Source organism: Myotis lucifugus, unplaced genomic scaffold (assembly GCF_000147115.1).
Source record: "Myotis lucifugus unplaced genomic scaffold, Myoluc2.0 scaffold_316, whole genome shotgun sequence".
Classification (NCBI taxonomy): domain Eukaryota; kingdom Metazoa; phylum Chordata; class Mammalia; order Chiroptera; family Vespertilionidae; genus Myotis; species Myotis lucifugus.
Window position 1 is genome coordinate 70,357 of NW_005871364.1, and position 22,979 is coordinate 93,335.

At 51.6% G+C, this 22,979-nt stretch overlaps 1 protein-coding gene across 1 annotated transcript in view; it reads left to right on the forward strand.

Annotated features, from left to right (window-relative positions):
• RIN3 (Ras and Rab interactor 3) overlaps positions 1-22,979 on the forward strand; it is a 76,219-nt gene that overhangs the window by 13,294 nt on the left and 39,946 nt on the right. Inside the window, 1 exon segment of the mRNA XM_006100536.2 lies at positions 19,270-19,342. Within this exon segment, the coding sequence (XP_006100598.1) occupies positions 19,270-19,342 (73 nt within the window).

Consider the following 22,979-nt stretch of genomic DNA (forward strand, 5'->3'; position numbering starts at 1 on the left):
CTAGTTAGCTACTACAATCCTTTAGAAACCCAACGGCCAAATATACTTTAAATTTTAACACCGACATCAGGAAAGTAGCTGGAAGTGGGGAGTAGTGATGTGCTGAGCCTGTTACACACCAACATGTGCTCTAGAAGTGCAAGGGGGGAGCATGGTTCAAGGTCAGGCTGATCGGGAAGGCTTCTCAGAGGAAGAGGGAATCGGGCTGGACCGATGGAGAGTCTGGAAGTTCTGCTCTTCTCCTTTGCCCCGCTGCTTCTTTCCCATCTCTCTGCCCCAGCCTCCAGGGCAATCTCTTCTAGGTGCCTCCAACCCAATCCACCCCCCCAGCTGCCCCAGCCTCTTGGAGCTTCATCAGAAAGCATGCACAAGCCTGCCCAATGGGACCAGGACACCGTGTCTGGTGGCATGTCTCATTTCTAATTAGGAGACGAGAGGACAAACCAGGGCACTTAGGGATGGAGGCAGCTTTCTTCTCTGGGTTTGTGACTTTCTCCCAGAGCCATGTGGTAGAATCTCAGTTTCCATTTAAAAAAAAATATATATTGTTATTGATTTCAGAGAGGAAGGGAGAGGGAGAAAGAGATAGAAACATCAATGATGAGAGAGAATCATTGATCGACTGCCTCCTGCACTCCCCCGCACTGGGGACCGAGCCCGCAACCCCGGGCATGTGCCCTGACCGGGAATCAAACCGTGACCTCCTGATGCATAGGTCGATGCTCAACCGCTGAGCCATGGCCAGCCAGGCTCATTTTCCGTTTTTAAACTTTTAAAAAGTTCAGTACCCAGCTTTGCTGAAAAGACTGTCAACACCCAAACCAAAAATCCTTTATGTAACATAACTCCTCTAATCTTGATTCGTGTCCATTCACTGTAACTGCACAGATGTTGTCTATAGGTTTGTACATGTTTTGTTTTGCTCTTCCTTTATGTTACTTCACTGCTCCCCATACCTCTGATCCCTGAGGTCTCCCCTGCCCCAAACCCAGACAATAGCAGGAGAGCAGCAGGTAATGGGTATCTTTGCCATGTTGCTTCGCTGAGCCTACCTTTTTCCTTGTCTCCCTGTTCGGTGGTTTCCTCCCCAGCATCGTGCTGGGGCACAGCCTGTGTTGGAACCCAGGGCTGCTTTTACTGCCTGTGTGACTTTGGGCACCAGGCTCCTGCAATGGGAGTGATAGCGGTGCCTCCCCCGGCAGGTGCAGAAGGAGTTAGTGTGTCTGAAGTGCCTAGGGCCCCAGCCAGTTTGGCTCAGTGGATAGAGCGTCGGCCTGAAGACTGAAAGGTCCCAGGTTCGATTCCGGTCAGGGGCACATGCCCGGGTTGCGGGCTTGATCCCCAGCATTGATGTTTTTCTATCTCTCTCCCTCTCCCTTCCTCTCTGAAATAAATAAAAATATATTTTTTTAAATAAATAAATAAAGTGCTTAGGACAGGGAGCCTCTCTCCACTTGGTAGATGGGATGCTGCCTGATTCATAAATCGCTCAATAAAGCCAATTAGATCTTTTAAAAAAAAGATAATAAAGTGCTTAGGATAGTACGGGGAACAATAAAAGTTAGTGTTTGGTGTTGTTGTTAATCCTCCCGCAGGATTAAGCCAAAAGGCGGAGTGGAATGAGCCTACTACACACGTGGTTGCAGGGCTCTGGGTCAGTCCCAGCGTGCACTCGGGGACCACTTTGTGGTCCCTCTTGGGAGAAGGGAGCCATTAGCCTCCGAGTCCTCCTGCGGCTGTGGTGGCTGCAGTGAGGGGCAGCCTGAGGAGGAAGTGGGCAGGGAAAGGCCCAGGGCCTAGAACTGGGGCCTTTTGTTGGGATTCCCCACCCAAAGCTGAGGCCAAGGAAGGAGACAAGGGGATCCCCCAAAAGTGGGTGGTCAGTGTCATCTGTGGCCCCGCTCTGTTTGCTCTGAGGGAGAAAGACTCCCCTGGACCACCTCTATGAGTCTGTGTGCTTGGATTGCCTCTGGTCCCTTGTTCAGAGTTTCTTTGCAAAACCCTGAAGCCGTCAGCTCAGACTAGTTATGCCGCAATAACAGGTATGTATACACAGAGAGTAGCATGAGTTCTATTTTTCTCTCTTGTTACATGTCAGCTGAGGCTCTTTATAAAAAAATCTTCATTCTGCAATTGGGGCTGAAAGAGCAGCCCAGGCATGTGCCCTGACTGGGAATCAAACCTTGACCTCCTGGTTCATAGGTCAATGCTCAACTACTGAGCCACACTGGCCGGGCAGGGGCACCTTTTAAACCAAGGAGGGGGAAATTCTAGCTGAATCCTCCTGCAGCAGAGATCTGTATGTATGGGCGGTCAAGCGTGTCCCCCAGAATGACTTTGAAGTCCACATGGGAACACTGCATTGGTGCTCTTGGGTTTGACCCCTTCACCAGCTGACCCATTATCCTAGATCAGTGATGGTGAACCTTTTGAGCTCGGCGTGACAGCATTTTGAAAAACCCTAACTTAACTCTGGTGCCGTATCACATATAGAAATTTTTTTATATTTGCAACCATAGTAAAACAAAGATTTATATTTTTGATATTTATTTTATATATTTAAATGCCATTTAACAAAGAAAAATCAACCAAAAAAATGAGTTCGCATGTCACCTCTGACACGCATGTCATAGGTTCGCCATCACTGTCCTAGAGTGATATTTACACCTGCATTTGCACCAAAATGTGTTAAGTCCAAAAAAAAAAGGTCAGGAACGTTTATTAAAGTCAGGTTGGAATGGAGAAGCAGCTCTTGCTGTGTTAGCAGGGGCGGGATTGCCTCGCAGTGGGTTTGGTGCTCTTGGCAATGCCAGCCTCTTTGGAGAGCATGAGCTTTGGAAAGGTCTCTGTCCTGGTCTCTGTCACCTGACTGCCCGCCTTCCCCCTTGGCCTGGGTCTTAGGGTTAGAAAACCTGGATGTGTGTTCGGTTCTGCTGCTTAACCGAAGCAAGTGGTTTGACTTCAGGGCCTCACTGTCATCCACCACAAATGGGTGAATGATGCCTCCAAAGGAACTGTTATGAGAAACTGATAAGAAATCATGTGAACATATTGAAAACCTGGCAGACATGCAAGAGTGAGCTGCATACTGCGGCATGCGTGCATTTGTGAATATATGTAGCTAGCATCCGTGGAGCCCTGGGCTGGCATAAGACCAGATTCTACTCTTAAAAGGCTCACTTGGGTAGCTGAGTAGATTGGGGCAAAAATGGAAGAAACGAGGGAAAGTGTGCTTTGTGGCTCTCACAGGTCCCTGTGTGGAGGCTCAGCTGGTCCTGGGAGGATTACCCCACATCTAGGACTTGCAAGATGTTTCTAGGGGACTTAGCTTTGGGTTGGTTTATTTTTCCCAAAAGGAGAAGCCAGTTGTTACCTCCCAGATTAATTTTGCTCGGGGAGTTTCCAGGCAGCTTCCCCAGGTTGAAGAGTGAGCAGCTTTAGGGTCAGTGTGAGCTTTGCAAAGCCAGGGGTAAGTGCCAATGAATTGGGTTCTAATATGGTTCCCCCAGTAGCTTGCTACATGACTTTAAGCAAGTCACTCAGTGTCTCTGGGCATCCTGACCTCACCCAGCAAGAGATGGATACAAAATGCCCTGGAAATGCAAAAAGTTAAAGATAAAGAGAATCTTAAAAGCAGCAAGAGAAAAGCAGTTAGCTACCTACAAGGGAGCTCCCATAAGACTATCAGCTGATTTCTCAACAGAAACTTTGCAGCCAGAAGGGAGTGGCAAGAAATATTCAAAGTGATGAAAAGCAAGGACCTACAACCAAGATTACTCTACCCAGCAAAGCTCTCATTTAGAATCAAAGGACAGATAAAGAGTTTCACAGACAAGAAAAAACTAACGGAGTTCATCACCATCAGACCAGTATTACATGAAATGTTAAAGGGTTTTCTTTAAGAAGAAAAAAAAGATTAAAAAATATGAACAATAAAATGGCAATAAATACATATCTATCAACAATTGAATCTAAAAAACAAAATAAATGAACAAGCAGAACAGAAACAGACTCATAGATACAGAGAACATTTTGATGGTTGCCAGATGGGAAGGGGGTCAGTGGGGGAGGGGCGGTGAAAATGGTGAAGGGATTAAGAAGTACAAATTGGTAGTTACAGAACAGTCATGGGGATGTAAAGTACAGCACAGGGAACATAGTCAATAATATCCTGAAAACTATGTATGGTGTCAGGTGGGTATGAGATTTACCGCTTAGTGTGTTATGTCTAATCACTGGGTGTACACCTGAAACTAATATAATAAAAAAATGCCTTGGAAGGATAAAGGCCCACACAGAGAAGGTGCTGTTCTTCATTTACTTGACCCAGGCACCTGGATTATAAAGCCTCGCCACCGCCAAGGAAAATACAGGATGCTCAGTGCCCAGGGAGCCCACCCGGCCTCCTGGGAAGTCCTGTTATTATGCCTGTCCCATCAACTTCTCCTTTCTGCCCAAACTACTTAAAGAAGCAGTCAGAGGTGAGGCCTTCTGGAAAGTTCTGTAGAAATGGACTGGTATCTTTGCAGCTCTTTGTGTCCATCTGTCCTTTGTGTCCTTATCTGTTGAGAATCAATGATTAGTCTGTGCTGCTTTGATCAGCAGTCCTGATCCTGTTACATACCTTTTGTTGTGCTTGTTGCTGTCTTGGCCTTGGTTTGCACAGTGGAAATTTTTAGGGAACTTGCCAGGCAAAACTTCCCCTGCTGGGATGTTCCTTTAATGTAGTCGTTGTTGCCAGCCCAGGCTGCCCTGAGCAGCCCCCAGAGCAGACCCAGTTCCCCAATAACTAGGCCTTACCCATGCCATTCTATCCAGCCTTCCCCAGTTATTGGGGACCCACTGTGTACCAGGCACGGGTGGCTTCCATAGAATCCGTCCCTCTGGTCCTCACCACAGCCCTAGGAAGTAGGTGCCAGGACCCCCATTTTAGCTGAGGAAATTGTGCCCAAGGAGGGAACTGGGGTTGAACCGGGGCTGTTAACTCCACTTTCACCTGGGCCAGGTGCTTTCTTAGCTGGTCTTGCATGGTCCGTATGGTCCGTATGCACGTGGCTCTCCAAGTCAGGGGAAGTGGAGGACGCCAGAGAGGGAGGTAGAGCAGTGATCAAATACACCGAAGAACTCCAGACTTACCCTAGCATCAGAGGCCTAAGCTAAGATTACACCCCAGGGCTCGATGTGCATTGCAAAGAACCAGAGCTGGACAGAGAGGTGGCAGACAGGGACTGGATGGCTTCAACAGGTGGGGGGGGGGGGCGGTCTTGAGAGTCAGTGAGGTCACCTGAGCTTCAGGTCTCTTAATGATTCTGGCTCTCTTGCTGTTGTTGTCGTCGTCAGTATTACAGATGTCCCCCCATCCTCCCCTTTTTCCCACCACCACACAACCCCCGCCCACCCCGGTCTTCCCCCACTATTGTCTGCGTCCATGGGTTATGCATATATGCATATATGATCTTTGGTGAATCTCTTCCACTCCCCTCCCCACTGATCTCTGTTATTCTGTTCCATGCATCCATGCCTCTGGACCTATTCCGTTTATCAGTTTATTTGGTTGATTAGATTCCACATTTAAGTGAGATCATGTGATGTTTGTCTTTCTCTAACTGGCTTATTTCGCTTAGCATAGTAGTCTCCAGGTCCTTCCATGCTGTCGAAAAGGGTGATGGTTCTGGCTCTTAAGGACCATCTCAAAGTGGACTTGTCTCTGAGCTGTGGCTTTGGTGGCATCCCGGAGCTGGCTCGTTCCTGCCCGTGAGAGTTCATTGTGCCCCTCTCTCCCCCCGTCAGCCTGGCAGGAGTATTTCCATTATGGAAATTGACAAATGCTGCAAATCGGGGCTTTCTCTCTGGAGAGCCTGTTGCTAACCATGTCCCAGCACCCACTGCTGCTTCCTCGTCTGTACAGTGGACAGTAATGCCCACCTTATGGAACCATTGGGAGGTGACGTATGGGTGAGCGTTTTGCAAACTAAAGCGTGATGAGTGTGTAGAGATGATGTAGGTATTCCTATGTTATTATAATTTTTACCTGAAAAGGTATATCTTTAGGAAAAGGGGGGCTGTATCTTTGCAGAAACATGAAATAACTTGAATCAGGGAGAGGTATGACAGGTGTAGTGTAGGCCCCCAGAGAAATCATGGGATGACATTTGAGTCCTAGATAGAAACACTATCCTGTGGCAGATAAAGGTGGCTATACTTTCACTGACACTCTTCCCATCAGGAGCTGGAGGCTGTGGCCCCTCCCCTTGAATCTGGGTGGCCTGGGACTGCTATGGCCAATGGAATAAGGTGAAATGATACTACGCCAGGTCTGTGTGCACCTTTTAGGAGAACTGGCAGCCTCTGCTTGGACTCTGGGAGCCTGAGTGGCCATGTAAGAAGTCCAGTGATGGAGCGACCACCGGGAGAGGCTCCAACACTATAGGGAGAGGGAGGGAGTCCCAAGGGGGCCCGGCTGAGGCTAGGCTTCTGCTGTCCTGCCAAGGCGCCAGGTGAAGGCTCTGGACCCTGTGGACTAGAACAGCCCCCACCTGAATACCACCCAGCGACCGAGTCAGTGCCACGAGGAGCAGAAGAGCCTCCCGGCTGAGCTCCGCGGGGGCTTCTGAAACTCGGCGCCTGGCGTGTGGGGTGGGCCATCCTGTGCTGTGGCGGCTGTCCTGCGCACTGTGGCATCCCTGGCCTCTGCCCACTAGTGTCACCCTCTCCCCCAGATGTGACAACCTAAAATATCTCCACACTCCCAGCTCTGCCCTGGGGGCAAATGTGCTCCTGGATGAGAGCATCACTCAGGGCTCTGCCGCCCAATGTGGCAGCCACGCGCCGCATGGGGCTGTGGAACCCTTGTGATGTGGTGAGTCTGAATGGAGGTTGCTGTTAGTGTAAAAAACACCAGATTTGAACACTGAGTGTGAGAAAAGGAACATGAAGCGCCTCATTATGTTTATGGTTCGTTGAAGTGATAATATTTTGGATATCTCGGGTTAAATAGAATATAGGATGGAGACTAATGTCACCTATTTTCTGTTTACTGTTTCTGATGTGACTGTGAGAACACTGAACATTGCACGTGGAGCCCTCGTCGTATTTCCACTGGACGGCAGGGCCTAGAGAACGGCAGCCTGTGTGCTGGGTGAGAGCATGGACCGCGGAGTCAGGCTTGCTCACGGTCACGTCCTGGCATCATTGCTCCCCAGCTCTGTGACGGATAGAAAGCCACTTAACCTGTCTGTCTCACAGCTCGTAAGTGGAGGTTACTTGCTTCTAGACCTCAGATCGAAGTTCCCAGACCCTGGGGTGGGACAAACTTTGTAAGATCCTGACATTGAAGGTGGGTTGTTTTCTGGGTTATTATGGAACCCAATTCTGGGTTTTTCTTTTTTTAATATATTTTTATTGATTTCAGAGAGCAAGGGCGAGGAAGAGAGAGATAGAAGCATCCATGATAAGAGAATCATTGATTGGCTGCCTCCTACACGCCCCACACGGGGGATCGAGCCCGCAACCCTGGGCATGTGCCCTGACCGGGAATCGAACCGTGATCTCCTGGTTCCTAGGTGGATGCTCAACCACAGAGCCATGCAGGCTCGATGGGTCCTCCTGGGGCACTCAGAGCTGTTCTCACCATCAGGAGGTGCCCTGGGCCACCTCCCTTTCCTGTTTCTGCTCCCGAGAGAGCAAAGTGCTTCTTCATGACAGTACAGGCAAAGGCACCTCCTCGCCCTGCAGTGTGAGCGGAGGGACTGGCTGTCAGTTCCCTGTGGGTAGTTCAGTGCCCCCATAGGACCGGCCTGGCGGGTGGGGATGAATGGCAGGCCCCTGCTCGGCGTCTCCTCCTCCGCCCTCCCCAGGTTCTTCTCCCAACACCTCCCTGTCTCCTTGCGTTTTATTTAGTCTCTCCTGACACTTGGCAATTCACACATCTGTCTAAAACCTCCCCTTCTGTTTGGCATCGGACCTATAAATAGTTCCCAGGCAGAGTCCTGTCTGCTTGTAGCAGTTTATTCTGTCCTGTTCCCGGACTCAGTCCTCATCTCTGCATCGCTAAATATGGAAGCGGGGAGAGAGGGAGAGGGAGAGGAAGAGGGAGAGGGAGAGGGAGAGAGAGAGAGAGAGAGAGAGAGAGAGAGAGAGAGAGGCTTTCATGACAGCTGGGACAGGGTGGTGGCAGCTGCTGCAGACGTGACTGCCAACCTGGGGTCAGACCGGTGCTTGCGACAGCACCGAGGCCGTGAGGCGTGTGGTGTGGTCCAGGCAGGTCCTGGGATGGTGGGAAGAAGGCAGGCCTGGCCCCTGCTCTCCGAGAGCTTCATTCAGGGCCATCGGTGGGCCTGTGAGCGCATTGGGATGGGGTGAGTCATGCTCTCTGGTGGGATGAGCCCAGCGCCGGGGCCTGAGAGAGGGCCCGGGAGTTCTGCCCAGGGGGGCTTCTCCGAGGGGAGCATGGGGCCTGCCCAGTGACGGGGGAGATGTGTGGGAAGATGGGAGGCGTCTCTTTTAGCCAAACAGTGAGGCAGGGACAGGATGAGAGCAACCCAGGGTGAGGCACGGGGACTCCCTCCCTTCATCCCATGCCCTGCCTGTCTCCTTCACCCCACACCCCACACCTCCTCTCCTGATCAAAGGCCATCCCCCGGCCATGACTGTGGGTCTAGGGCCAGTTACTTAACCTATCTGAGCCTCCATTTCCTTGCCTGTAGTTGAGGATAATGGATGATTTGAAATATAGAGACTGGTACACAGTAGACATGATAAATGGCAGGTGATATTATGATTGCTATTAGTGTTGTTATTAAAGCTTGACAACAATAACCCACCACTATTCATCAAGAGGCTCAGAGCCCATGCTGGGGAGCTGGGAGGACGGGAATACAGCAGTCGGAATCTAGATTCCAGAGAGACCAGGGTCAAACTCTGGGAAGCGCCCAGACTCACACTCTCTCACCGCACGATGACACACCTTCTCTGCGCCTCAGTTTCCCCATCTGTGCAGTGGGGGAGGCTGGACCACAGGGGTCTCTCGGGCTCTTTGGTTCTGCTTTCGGTGGTTTCCCGTCCACTGGGAGGGGCATTTGGGTGTGGTTGGGTCTCCAGTCTGAGCAAACTCGGAGTGTGGCACGGAACTCAGCAAAAAGCCATTGCTGCCTTTTTCATCCTGAGATTTTTTAAAAAATATATTTTATTGATTTTTTACAGAGAGGAAAGAAGAGGAATAGAGAGTTAGAAACATCGATGAGAGAGAAACATCGATCGGCTGCCTCCTGCACGCCCCCTACTGGTGATGTGCCCGCAACCAAGGTACATGCCCTTGACCGGAATCGAACCTGGGACCCTTGAGTCCGCAGGCCGACGCTCTATCCACTGAGCCAAACCGGTTAGGGCATCCTGAGATTTTTAAGATGTAATCAAGAGGCGACTGCGCTTCATGCCAACCACGGCCGGCAACGATGGCCATGACTCATGCCCAGGGCTGCCGTGGACGGCTGCACAGCCATGCTGCCCAGAGAGCCTGGGAGGGGAGCTGAGTGCGGGGTGACACCCAGCTGGGGTTCCACTTGTCAGGTTGTGCGTTTCCGTGCCGGGCAGCCGTCCTCTGGACCAGGAGGCACCCCTCTGCTCCTTGGCCAAACCTGCAACAGGGCGCTGGCAGCACTAAAAGCGGCTCCCTGCTTGGACCCCTGACCAGGGCGGCCAGGTCCTCCCTGTGCCTTTCCCACCTGCACAGGAGGTCCTGCAGCTGGTCCCGCCCCGGGGCCTGTGGTTGGTGGAGGAGACGGGCAGGGGGCGGGACTTCAGGGCTGGAGGGGGGCGGGCCTTTACAGAAATAGGCTCCGCAGGCTGGTAGCACAGTGAGGGCTGCAGGGCCGGCCAGGGAGGCAGGGGCCCAGGTGCCCACCTGGCCTGTCCGTCAGTGACAGCCCGGGAGAGAGGGGGCTGATCCCAGCACATTTTCAAGTCGGCGTTCTCTCCCCGCTCCCTGAACCCTAACTCGCCCCCTGCCCTTTACCCCCCGCCCCAGCCCTTCCAGACCTCGGTTATCTTTTCACTCAGAGCCTCTGCGCAAGGAGGTGGAGGGGCCAGAGGGCCTCGGTCACCCTTATCCTCACCTGCAGGCAGAGGAAGCAGGTGGCAGAGTCCAGGTCTTTGATCTCAGGGCATGTGATGGGCGGAGCCGGCAGCCGCCCCTGGTCAGTCCTGTCCAGCTTGGGCTTTGCCCGGAGCAGGAACAAGTCCGTGTGCCGGTCCTTGTGTGGCTGCCCAGAGAACACAGGAGACCTGCTGCCCGGCGTGGGGCCCGTGGGTTTCTCGTGTCTCCTGGCACCGTCTGCCGTGGGTGGGAACCAGCGATGGCCGAAGCCCGAGTCTAGCAGCACCTCCTTCAGGCCCCTGGGTGGGGCAGCCGCACTGCAGCAGCATCGCCAAGCAGGTGGGAGCCGGAGGGGGGACCGGGGGCCTGGAACTACGGGGTCCCGGGGTCGGGCTCCGGAGAGACTACTGGTCTCCTCACTTTACTCCTGGGAACAGGGGAAGTAGTTTTCATCTGTTGCAGAACGTGGGGCCTTTGGCGAGGCCTGATGGTAGTAGAGACAGTCCTCCTTCCATCCCAGCCACAGACTGTCCAGGTGTAGTTCCCATGGCAACTGTGGTGTTGCCGGGCAGCAGTGGGTCCTGCGCAGAAAAAGGCCGCTGTGACCTTCCAAGCCGGTCGGGCCCTGCCTGTCTCCTGTCTGCAGGTGCCCCTCCCTCCTGCTCCCAGCTGGGAACCACTCCCTGGCCTCCTGTCTGCGCTCCTGGCATCTCCTGGCAGGGACCCAGCGTGGTCAGCTAGTACCCCTTGTACAGAGACGGGTCGGAATCCAGTAGGCTCAGTCTTCCAGCCCATTCTGGGTGCCAGGTTTCAGGGGGGTGGGCTCGGCAGTGTCACATAAGGCTTTGGCTCAGGGCCACTTCCGGGACCCACCAAATCCCCCCTCACTCCCCCAACCCCCGCCAGCCAGGCGTGATGGCCTTTTCTCTCCAAAGGTGAGCCCTCTGACTGCCCACATGGGGTCCTTCCTGGGACCCTCTGTGGACACGGTCCTCCTGGGGCAGTTCTCACCCACCCAATGCTCACTCCGTAAATGGGCATGTTGAGGCCTCGTTACATGCCAGGTTTCCTCTTAGATGAAATCAATTCATGCCTCTCCCACCCCCACCAAGCACATTTTCAATCATGAAAAGAGTGTGAGCAGGCCCAGCCGGCGTGGCTCAGTGGTTGAGCATCGATCTATGAGGTCACGGTTGGATTCCCGGTCAGGGCACATGCCCAGGTTGCAGGCTCAATCCCCAGTAGGGGGCATGCAGGAGGCAGCCAATCAATGATTCTCTCTCATCATTGATGTTTCTATCTCTCTCTCTCCCTCTCCCTTCCTCTCTGAAATCAATAAAAATATATTTTTTAAAAAGCGAGTGAGCCAGCTGTTTGAATCTCCGGCCCTCAGGAAGGCATTCAGACAGTCCTGCGGCCAGGCTGTTGGCAAGTTCCCTGTCACCCTTCAAACTGCGAGGCTTCCTCTCACTTTCTATGTCCATTTCCCCTTTCTTTCTACAGACCATGAAAAGGATAAATATTTGTCAGTGAGTGATAACACAATGAAAATGTTTTAGCTAAAGAGTAACTCTGACCCAGCCCTTCCAAGGGGGCTCAAAACTGGAGATTTATGAACAACTGCCGTGTTTCATCTCTGGGGTTAACAAGGCCACCTGCTAACAGGAACGACTGGGCTTATGTTTCTCAGTCAGCGTTCACGTGGCCATCTTAGTGACCCTTGGCAAGGTGTAGCCTCATTCCACGTTTTTGTGTACGGATCTGTTCCTCCTCGAAGCCGAGGGTCAGACTCAGGTGAAGAAACGTTCGTCTTTCATTTCAGCGAAGGCAAGGCTGACCCATTCTCTGCTCAGCGTGAACGTGATGTGGAAAGGTTTTCATTTGTCACATTCACTCGCCTCAGTCCCTGGGAGTTTGTGGTCATTAAAACCAGGCCTGTCTCCAGTTTACCTTTGCACCATCCATGAAGAAAGTGCTGTTAAGGGAATTAACAGTGTCAAGATTGCAGAGGGACTTTGGCCTAGATTATGGTAATAACTGGCTACAGGCCCATTAAGCAGTAATTATAACAATAGATGCTGCCAGCTACAAATAAGAGGTGACTGTTAATTATAACAGGTTGGAGATACCCCTGGCAATCAGTTATACAACACCAGTTGAGTGCTTACTATTTTGCAAACAAACTTGGACAGCATTTATTTTTTCATCCTTTTTTTTTTTTAAATCCTCACCTAAGGATATGTTTTATTGATTTGAGAGAGAGAAACTTCAATGTAAGAAATATCAATCAGCCCTAGCCGGTTTGGTTCAATGGAAAGAGTATTGACCTGTGAACTAAAGGGTCCTGCGTTCAATTATGGTCAAGGGCACAATACCTTGGTTGCAAGCTCGATCCCTTGCCCTAGTCAGGGCACATGCAGGCAGCAACCAATTCATGTGTCTCTGTCACATCGACGTTTCTCTCTGTCTCTCCCCCTACCTTCCACTCTCTCTAAAAATCAATGGGAAAATATCCTCGGGTGAGGATTAGAAAAAAAAGAAAGAAACATTGATTGGTTGCCTCCCATATGTGCCCCAGCCAGGGATTGAACCCATAACCTAGGTATGTGCCCTGACTGGGAATCGAACCTGCAACCTTTTGGTGTATGGAATGACATTCTAACCGACCCAGCCACCCAGCCAGGGCCTTTTTTTTCTTTTTCATTCTTAAAAATAGATGTTTGAAAGACCTTATGAAAAGTATGAAAAGGCAAATTACAGACTGGGAGAAGAAAATATTTGCAAATCGCACAACTGACAAAGGCCTTGTCTTAGAACAAAAACTCTCAAAACTCAACATTAAAGACAAGTAACCCAATTTAAAGTGGGGAAAGGATCTGAATAAACTTATCTCCAAAGACTATACACAAATGGCCTGTTAGCACATGCAAAGACATTCAACATCACTAATAATTAGGCAAATGCAAAGCAAAACCACCGAGAGCTATCACCTCCCGCCCACAGGGAAGGCTGCCCTAGAAAAGACAAGTGTTGACAAGGATGTGGAGGAATTGGAACCCTCAGACATTGCTCGTGGAAACAAAGTGAAGTAGTAACTTTGAAAACAGTTTAGTAATTGGTAGGGTTTTTTTTGGGGGGGGGGTTTGCAAATTTAATTATTTTTTATTTTCAATTACAGTTTACATGCATCATTATATTAGTTTCAGGCGTACACCCCAGTGACCAGACATTGCATAACTTACTAAGTGATCACCCCAATAAATCCCACACCCATGCAGCACCACACCTAGTTATTAGAATATTATTGATTGTGTTCCCCATGCTGTGCTTTACACCCCACAACTATTCTGTAACAACCAATTTGTACTTCTTAATCCCTTTGCCTTTTTTGCATTTCTCCCCAACACCCCTCCCATCCACCAACCAACAGAAAGTTCTCTGTATCTATGCATTTGTTTCTGTTCTGCTTGTTCATTTTGTTTTTTAAATTCAATTGTTGATAGATATGTATTTGTTGACATTTTATTGTTCATATTTTTTATCTTCTTCTTCTTAAAGAAGACTCTTTAACATTTCATGTAATACTGGGTTGGTAGTGATGAACTCCTGTAGCTTTTTTTTTCTTTGGTCTATTTTGGAAGCTCTATATGTCCATCAATTCTAAATGAGAGCTTCACAAGATAGAGTAATCTTGGTTGTAGGTCCTTGCTTTTCACCATTTTGAATATTTCTTGCCACTCCCTTCTGGCCTGCAAAGATTCTTTTGAGAAATCAGCTGACAGTCCTATGGCCACTCCCTTGTAGGTAATGAACTACTTTCCTCTTGCTGCTTTTAAGGTCTATCTTTGTCTTTAACCTTTTACATTTTAATTGTGTTGTGTCTTGGTGTGGGCCTCTTTGAGTTCATCTTCTTTGGGACTCTTTGAGCTTCTGGACTTATATGTCTATTTCCTTCACCAAGTTAGGGAAGTTTTTCGTTATAATTTTTTCAAATAGGTTTTCAATGTCTTGTTCTCTCTCTCCTCCTTCCAGCACTCTCGTGATTTGAATGTTGGTTCACTTGAAGTTGTCCCAGAGGCTCCTTACACTATCCTCCCCCCGCTTTTTTTTGGGGGGGGGGGTGTTCTGTTTGGGTGTTTTTGCTTCCACATATTCCAAATTGATTATTTGATTCTCGGCTTCACCTACTCTACTGCTGATTACCTGTAAATTATTCTTTATTTCAGTTGGTGTATCCTTCATTTCCAACTGGTTCTTTTCCATTTTTATGCTGTTGAGGTCCTCCAGTTTGGTCGTTCTTAAACATGTAGTTGCCAGATGACCCAGCAATGCCTCTCCTAATATATATCCAAGAGAAATGAAAACATATGCCTACATAAAAACTTGTATACAGATTTCATCCACTTTTTGACTAGTTGTCAAAAAGTGGATTCAACTATATACTAGGTTAAATGCTTTCCATTAATTTGCCTCAACAAGAACCTATGATGAAAATACGATTGTTGTCACCATTTAAAGATGAGAAAATCGAAGCACAAAAAGATAAATAAAATGACTAAGCCGAGGACACACACATCCAGGGTTTCCTTTTGGGATGGTGAACGTGTTCTACAATTGATTGTGGTGATGGTTGCACAACTCTGTGAATATGGTAAGACCATTGATTATTGATTGTGCACTTTAAATTGGTGAATTGTATGGTATGTGAATATCTTAATGAAGTGATTTTAAAAAAACCTCAACATTAAAAAAATACCCAATTAGAAAATTGGCAAACGATATATATAGACACTTCACCAGAGGGTAGATATACAGATAACAAATAACCACATGAAAAGAAGGTCAACATCTTTGTTTCCAAAAATCCAAATCAGAGAAATGCAAATCAAAACCATCTTGAGATGCCACTCTACACCGACTGGAATGGCTACAATAAAGAACAGCGACAACGAATCCGCAGGCACGGGAGACGCTGGACCCTGCGTGCATTGCCGGCCACTCAGGAGAGCAGTCTGGCGGTTCCTTTGATGGACTTACCGTATGACCTAGCAATAGCACTCCTGGGCATAGATCCCAGAGAAAGGAAAGTCTATTTCCTTTTTAAATATATTTTTTATTACTGACAGTATTACAGATGTCGCCCAGAAAGCATATTTTCATGCAGACACTTGTACACAAATGTCCATAGAAGCTCTGTGCATAATAACTCAAAACTGGAAACTCCCCAGATGTCCTTCAGCGGGTGACTAGTCAAGCAAAGAATGCTCCATCCAAACCATGGGCGCTGACTCAGCACTAAAGAGGAACGGGCGATGGGTTCAGCCAGCGACCTGGAGGACCCTCGAGGAACTCATGCTGAGTGAAGAAAGCCAGTGTCAAGGCTGGATACTGTGTGACTCCACTTCTAAGACATTCGTGAAATAACATCACCATAGAGATGGAGAACAGATTGGAGGTTGCCGGGGGTCCGGGGTGAGCGGAGAGTGTCTGTGGCTCTAAGCGGGGAGCACAGGGAGCCCTGCAGTGATGGTACAGTGACATATCTCGGTTGTGGTGGTGATTTCAGACAGCTACACACGGGATGCAATTCATAGCACGGTACCAGCACGCACACGCACACGCACACACACGCACACACACATGCACCCATGTAAAATTGGGTGAAGGGTGCCCAGGACCTCCCTGTACATCTCTGCAGCTTCTTATGACTCTTCTAAGTATTTTCAAATAAAAGACTTTGTAAATAAATCATTAAATAAGCATCGGAGAGCCGGCACCATGCTCAGCACCGTGCCTGGGTCTGGGCAACCGTGAGGAACAGAAGATACACACGCAGCTCCTGTCCTTGGCAGTTCATTTGGACGATTGAGTGATTAAATGGAATTTCCCCCCCCCCTTTTTTTTAAAGATCTACTAGCTTTCCATTCTATGTGGATATCTCTCTTTTTCTAAATATATTTTTATTGATTTCCGAGAGAAAGGGAGAGGGAGAGAGAGATAAAACATCAATGATGAGAGAGAATCATTGATTGGCTGCCTCCTGCATGCCCTCCATTGGGGGCCGAGCCCACAACCCAGGCATATGCCCTGAGCAGAAATTGAACCATGACCTCCTGGTTCATAGGTCAACACTCAGCCACTGAGCCACGCCAGTCAGGCTGTGCATATCTCATTCAACTGGGGTTGTGAATGCTGGGAGCCATTCCAGCGTGCGTGGGCCTGGCATCTGCACCCTGTCCCCACTCAGCCTTGACCGGGGAGTCATAGATGAAAGCTTTCCTTTCCTCTAAGCGGAAGCAGAGTTCTGCTGTTGTCGCCTGTGGTCACCTCGGGACACGCTGGGTGCTGCTGGCTGGTACCCATTCTCTCCTCACCCTTTGAAAGAGAAATGGCTAGAGAGGGTCTGGCGTGTTCCCACCAGGGTTTCCACTGAGGGACCCTGGGGCTGCACACAGTGGAGGGGTTGCTGCCCGTGCTTTTCAAAGGTGGCCACCAGCACTGGCATCTTTACTGGGAGGAGCCGCTGGCCGGGTCCCTGCATGAGCTGCTGCCCAGGGCAGAGTGGGTGCTGGACGCGCCCAAGGCTCTTTAGAAGCTGGCTGGGGGGCAGGGGCGTGTGTTAGGGGTACATAGTGGGTGGATGGGCCTGTCAGCTGTGCCCTGCAGGGCTGTGAGCGGTTCTATAGCAGCAGGAGCTGAGAGGACGCCGGAAGCCAGTTGGCTCTAGGAAATTAGAGAAACAGGTCGAGAATCCTGGCAGTTTCTCTGCTTACAGAACTCATAGATGCTCATTATAAAAATCCTAGAAAACCTTACTGCGGGCAGTGAAATTGTCCACCCGGCGAGCGTTTTTCTTGGTTTAATAATGGCTTTATTGAGACGTATTCCTGTCATGCATCCTGTACCATAAGTTTACCCATTTCAGGCGACTCTGCTGGAAGCTGGGAGAGGCTCACCCTGGGGCCCAGCCTGGCCCTGGCGCGCAGGGGCTCCCGGGGGCCTCGGGGTGAGGGGAAGCAGTTCCCACCGTCAGGACCGGGCCGACGTGGGCAGCTGGCTGGGGCTGGAGCTGGGGCAGAAGAGGTCACAGGAAACAAACGAGAGCCTTGACCCTTGCTTGTGATTTTGAAACTCGACAGCTTTAACAGTAGGAAGGCGACTGGTGCTCTGTCCTCCGCTACAAAAGTGATTGCGCCCTGTCCCTGCCCTCGAGGACCTGGCCAGCACGCAGACGGTCGGGAAGACGTCTGAAAGAAGTGCGGCTTTATGTACAGTGCCAGCAGGCCCGAGAGGGGGTGCCTGCTTCGTCTCAAAGGTTTCATCTGTGTCGGCCAAGGTCAGACCAGGTCCCCACAGCGAAGGAAAGCTGCGTAGGAGGCGGGGCTTTCTGCATGCGTCACCACCACCCCCTGCTGTGAGGGGCTCCTGCTTCATGGTCTCCTTTTACAGGTGGAATGGTTTCTAGCTCTTGTGGCTGCAGGTCTTTGGGCACCGGGCTCCCTTGGCCAGCGCTGCAGCGAGTAGGCAAAGTACCCAATGCCAGCACCAGATGGCGCTGTGGGCTGCCCCGCCCCATCACTTCACAGAGGGTGCCGGCTCCATGGAGTATTTCTCAGACTCCAGTCATTTGTAGGCGTCTTCAGAGCACCTCCCATGCTATCACCTCCTGCATGTCTTTCTTTAAACTTCCTTTTAACCTTCTTATGTCTGTCCTAATGGGAAACCATAACCTCTTTGCCATAAATAGATGATGAATGCAAACGTTTTTTAAAAAGCATGTTAACTGTTTAGAACATGGGAAGAAGGCAAATATAAAGCTGAAGCTATTAGAACAGCCCGTGTTGGTCCATGTGTCACCCAGAACCACCTCGCAGACCACCAGTGCAAGGAACGCTGTCCTAGGCTATGAAAACGGGCCGCCGGCCAGTGTCACCTGGATGCACAGGGGGTTCAGGGTCAGAGGGTGGAAGAACTGCAGTGCTGGGAAGGGAAGGGACGTACCCAGAGTCACCCTGTTGGTCCCAGGGTCAGAGCCCGGCCTGGGACCGGGACCTGCCTTCCCTCCATCACACAGCTGCTGGAAGGCCCTCAGGAAATTGGCAGTGAGGGGTGATGCACACATGTTTCTCGTCCCTTCTGATGCCCTAGACAGTGCAGTGGGGGGTCCCCAGCACAGGGAGCCCCTCTGTTGGGCAAATGAGTCCTGAGTGAGAGTCAGGAGTCGTGGGTGTGGAGGGCGCCAAGAGCGCTGGGGAGCATCCACTCAGCGTCCCGGGGCCCTTGCCTGCCGTCCAAAGCAGGGTGTGGCATTGTGCCACATCCTCTGGTCACTGCACCCCCAGCTTTGGGCACTCATGCCACATCCTGGCACCCAATCTCTCCAAGGAGCCACACCCACCCTGGGGTGGGATCTTGGGCAAATGCCTTGGTCCCTCTCCCTTGTCAGAGCTGGAAAACATCAGGCATGTCAAGTGAGGTCCTACCAGGTCCTCTTGGGTGGAAGGCCAGTGGCCCCAGGTCAGCGCCCTGGACCGATGAACCTCCCGGAGGCCAACACAGAACTGGACGGCTTTCTCCCGCTGTCCCCTCCGCCCTCAGAATTGCCAGGTTGAGATGACCCTGATCAGTTAAACGTTTCACTCTGCTTTCATTCTGGAGGCTTCTGTGTTATTGTGCCCAAAATGATGTGTATTCGTTCAGGTAATCACCACCCCAAATCTCAGTGGATTAACACCATAGAACAGTGATTTTCAACTGGTGTGCTGCAAGAATTTTTAAGACACGCAATACCTGACTGTTTAGTCAGGGGCACCGACTTCTTTCCCCCCCTAGTTTGACAAATCAAAAAATGACAACAGCCAATACAACAATAGCCGTCTGGTGTGAAGGAATCCATCGCATACCTTTTGTTTGTCAGATAGGCAAAAAAATACATACTTTCGGTGTGCTGCAGAATTTCTGTAATTAGTCTGTATGCCGGGAGATGAGAAAGGTTGAACATTGCTGCCACAGAAGTTCCTTTCTCACTCCCCTGTGGTCCCGAGGGCAGCCAATGAACATGTGGCCCCAGCAGGCCAGGCCCTGCAATAATGAACTCGAAAGACACCTCCCCGCCCCCAGGACCCTCCCTCCCTCTGACCGGGACACTCATCCGGGCCTCTGTCATCTCTCCTCAGTATTGTACCTGGAAGGCTCGGTTCTTGTGTTTGAGGACATCTTCAGACTGATCGCGTTCTACTGTGTCAGTAGGTGAGTACCCCTGGCCCCACGGGAGGGCGTCTGGTGGCAACAGATGGCCATGCAACGCTGGGTGAGGGCGGGGAGTCCCAGGGAAGCCCCCAGAGGGAAGGGTGCAGCCCACAGGATGCAGAGGAGGGGGACAGTCCCCGGCTTTGCCCTGGTAACCCTGGAGGGTGGTGCTTCCTTAGATCTGCCAGTAAGGACCCCTCCTCACCACCACCTGCTCCCCGGCTCACTGCCTGTCACCTTAGCATCCCCTGTTCCGGCCTCCAGGGCAGCTGGGGGTCCTGGGTGGACCTGGTGCACCCCGTTAGGGTTAGAAGAAGAACTTCCTGTAGGGGCGGCAGGAAGGGCTGGTGCCCTCCGCGGGAGGGAGCTTGTGATTGTTGAGCAGCTGCAGGGTGGAGCGGGTGTCTGGTAACCACCCTCAGAGCTGCTCTATTTATTCAGAACTGGTTGCAGGTCAACAAGAATTTAAAAATACGTTTGGGTGTCAGAAGCCGCTGGCTTAAGCTACCGTGTCTTGGCTAAAACTGGCTAGAGGCTGGGTAGGACGTCTCGGGATCCGGAGCTCCAGGCCCACTTCTCCCTCCTTCAAAGACGCCATCCTTGCCCAGAACACCACCTGCCACCTGCCACCTGCCAGGACCCTCCGGGGCCCCGATGGGCAGAAACGCTGGTGCTGGTACTGACAGCTGCTAAGAGCTGCTGCCTGCTGAGAGCTTTCCTGGTGCCCAGCACTGAGCTCTGACAACCGACATCCTTGTCAATCTTGCAAACAATACACGAGGCCATGCTCTGGTTATTCCCATTTTATAGATGAGAAAACTAAGACTGAGAGGAGTAACTTGCTCCAGGTCACACAGCTGTTAAATGGCAGAGTGGAGATGCAAAATAGATAAAGCGCCCTGGCGGGGGTGCTCAGTGGTTAGAGCATTGGTCCACGCACCGATTCCCAGTCGTGGTTGCACATACCTGGGTTGCAAGTTTGATCCCCAGCCCCCGAGTCTGGCATGTGTGGGAGGCAACCAATAGATATCTCTTTCATATCAATGTTTCTCTCTTTCTCTCTCTCTCTCTCTCTCTCTCTCTCTCTCCCTCTCTCTCTCTCTTTCTCTCTCTCTCTCCCCCCCCCCCGCCCTCCCTCCCTTCTACTCTCTCTAAAAATCAATGGGAAAAATATCCTTGGCTGAGGATTAACAACAACAAAAATCTGTATATATAAAAGCCTAATATGCAAAGTGTCCCCTCTGGAGTTCCACCAACCGGGAGTTCGATCACTTGCTATGACTGTGCTGACCACCATGGGGCAGCGCGGAACGAAGGAAGGTCCCGGATGGCAGCTGGCAGCCGCTAGGGACCCCACCGGTGCATGAATTTCATGCACTGGGCCTCTAGTAATTAGATAAAGCTCCAAGGGCTGCTACGCACATCCTGCAATAATTCCGATGACCTAGCGCAGTGGTTGGCAAACTGCGGCTCATGAGCCACATGCAGCTCTTTGGCCCCTTGAGTGTGGCCACGAAGTTTCAGTCGCACTGTATGTGGTATTTTGTGGAAGAGCCACACTCAAGGGGCCGCAGTTTGCCGACCACTGACCTAGTGTGTCCCTCCAGGCCCACAAGGCAAAGCCTCAGAGGTCCTGCCCTTTGTGAACGATGACGTGTCAGTCTCTGCGGGAGACAGGCCTTTCCTGTGCTGAGACGTTCTCACCTTAGTGGAAGGCTTGGCACATTCCAGGTGCTTTGATGAATGAGTGAAAGAATGAATGATGGCAGTCGCAGAGCCCAGCACTTGAGCTGGTTACTTCATCTTTCTGAGTCTCAACTCCGTGTGGGAATAATGCTCATGAGAGAGATGCTGGAGGGGGAATGGGATAGAGACAGCACGCTGCCCCACACCCAGTAGGTGCTCTGGTTCTGTTTTCAGGGACTGTTGTATGGGGGAACCCGAGGGCTGGGGCAGCCCCTGTAGGAAGGAGTGGGGGAGCAGGGGCTGCGGGGGAGATGCCAGAGCTCCTATCCAGAGCAGCAGGAGGTGAACACACGTGACCACGTCTGAAGCAGTTACTACGCGGCAGGTCTCGGCTGAGCCCTAGCAAGCATGTCAAACTCGCAGCCGGCCACCAGGGCATGCGGCCCGCCAGCCGCGAGTTTGACATCCTTGCTACAGGGTCCATGAGGTCTGGTCCTCTGCACACCCTGGGCAGGAGTCTGTAGCCACGTGAAGAGGGTGCAGTGAACCGAAATGAGGAAGGAAGGGAGGCGCCCCTGGGCCTGCCCTCTCGAGGAGGTGTCCAGGCTCCAAGGGTTGTGACTAAGCTGCCATCTTCCTGCCACCTGGAGGAAGAGGCCGGCAGGGCCTCGCGGCCTTTGAAGAAAGAGCTGTTATCACTGCCTGGAGCTGGGGCCCCTGCCCCCTCAGCCAGGAGCCACCCGGTGAGCAGGGCGAGGCCCTGAGAGGTGTCCGTGGCCTGCGCTCCCAGGAGGAGGAGGTAACACAGGCGCAGCCTCCGGTCCCGGTCGGGGGGCCGTGCGGAACCTATGCCCCAGCTCGTTGGATTCACAAAACGACCCCGTTAGCAGGCATCGTGCCCCCCTGTCACACGGGAAATGGAAACGACACCCCGCAGCGAATGCAGCCAGGGTTCAAGCTGGGCCCGTGGATTCTAAAGTTCAGGCTGGCTTTTTTCTGTCTTTCTCTCTCTCTCTAAAAAAAAAAAAAGTCACGAAAATGAATTCATGCTCTTCCCTCTATAGTGGTCGATTTCAAAACCACAAGTCACCCAGGATGTGTGTGGAGATGGAGCTCAGGGTGCCGTGGGCATCTAGGGGGTTCAGATATTGTTCTCCTAGGCCGGGTCTGACATCTTAGAAGTGCTCCCCAGGTCACCCCCAAATTGCCCAGCACCTAGCGAGGTGCCCAGGCCCTCAGGGGGAGGAGAAACTAGCCTGTGCCTAGGAGTGAGTGCGATAATGTACGTGGTGTGTGGTGCTTTCCCACCTGGGACCACAGCCAGGGGGAGGCGTGGAAAGAACAGAAAGATGTGCTCTTTGTCCAGCTCCCTGGCACAGCTCCTGGAGCCCTGGGGTCTCCCGAGTGGTGGGGTGGCTTTTATGATTCACCATGAGCCCCTGTCAACCACTCCTGAGTTTGTTCTGAGCTGACACAGGTGGGGGCCCCAGATCACCTCAGGATGGGGCTGACCCCCAGAACCCCTGGCGGCGAGAGGGCCGGAGCTCTCAGCCCCACCCACCCACCTCCCAGATGGACTCCCAGGTGCTGGGAGGGCGTTGGGTCCAGGGAGGTGTGGACGCTCCCTGCCCCTCCCCCTACCCCCTGGCGGTGCACCTCTTCCATCGGGCTGTTCCTTTATAACAAACCGGTAAACGTAAGTGAAGTGTTTCCCCAAGTTCTGAGAGCCGTTCCAGCAAATTGTCGAGCCTGGGACGGGGTCACGGGAGCCCCTGGTTTCTAGCCGGTCGGAAGTCCAGGTGGCCTGGGATTCGCAGAGGGCACCCAGACGGGGGGCAGAGTGGGGGGACCGTGTCCTTAACCTGTGGGGTCTGCACTAACTCCAGGCAGGTACTGTCAGAACTGCATTACCTTGAGGGACACCCCCCCTAGTGTTGGTGGATTGGTTGGT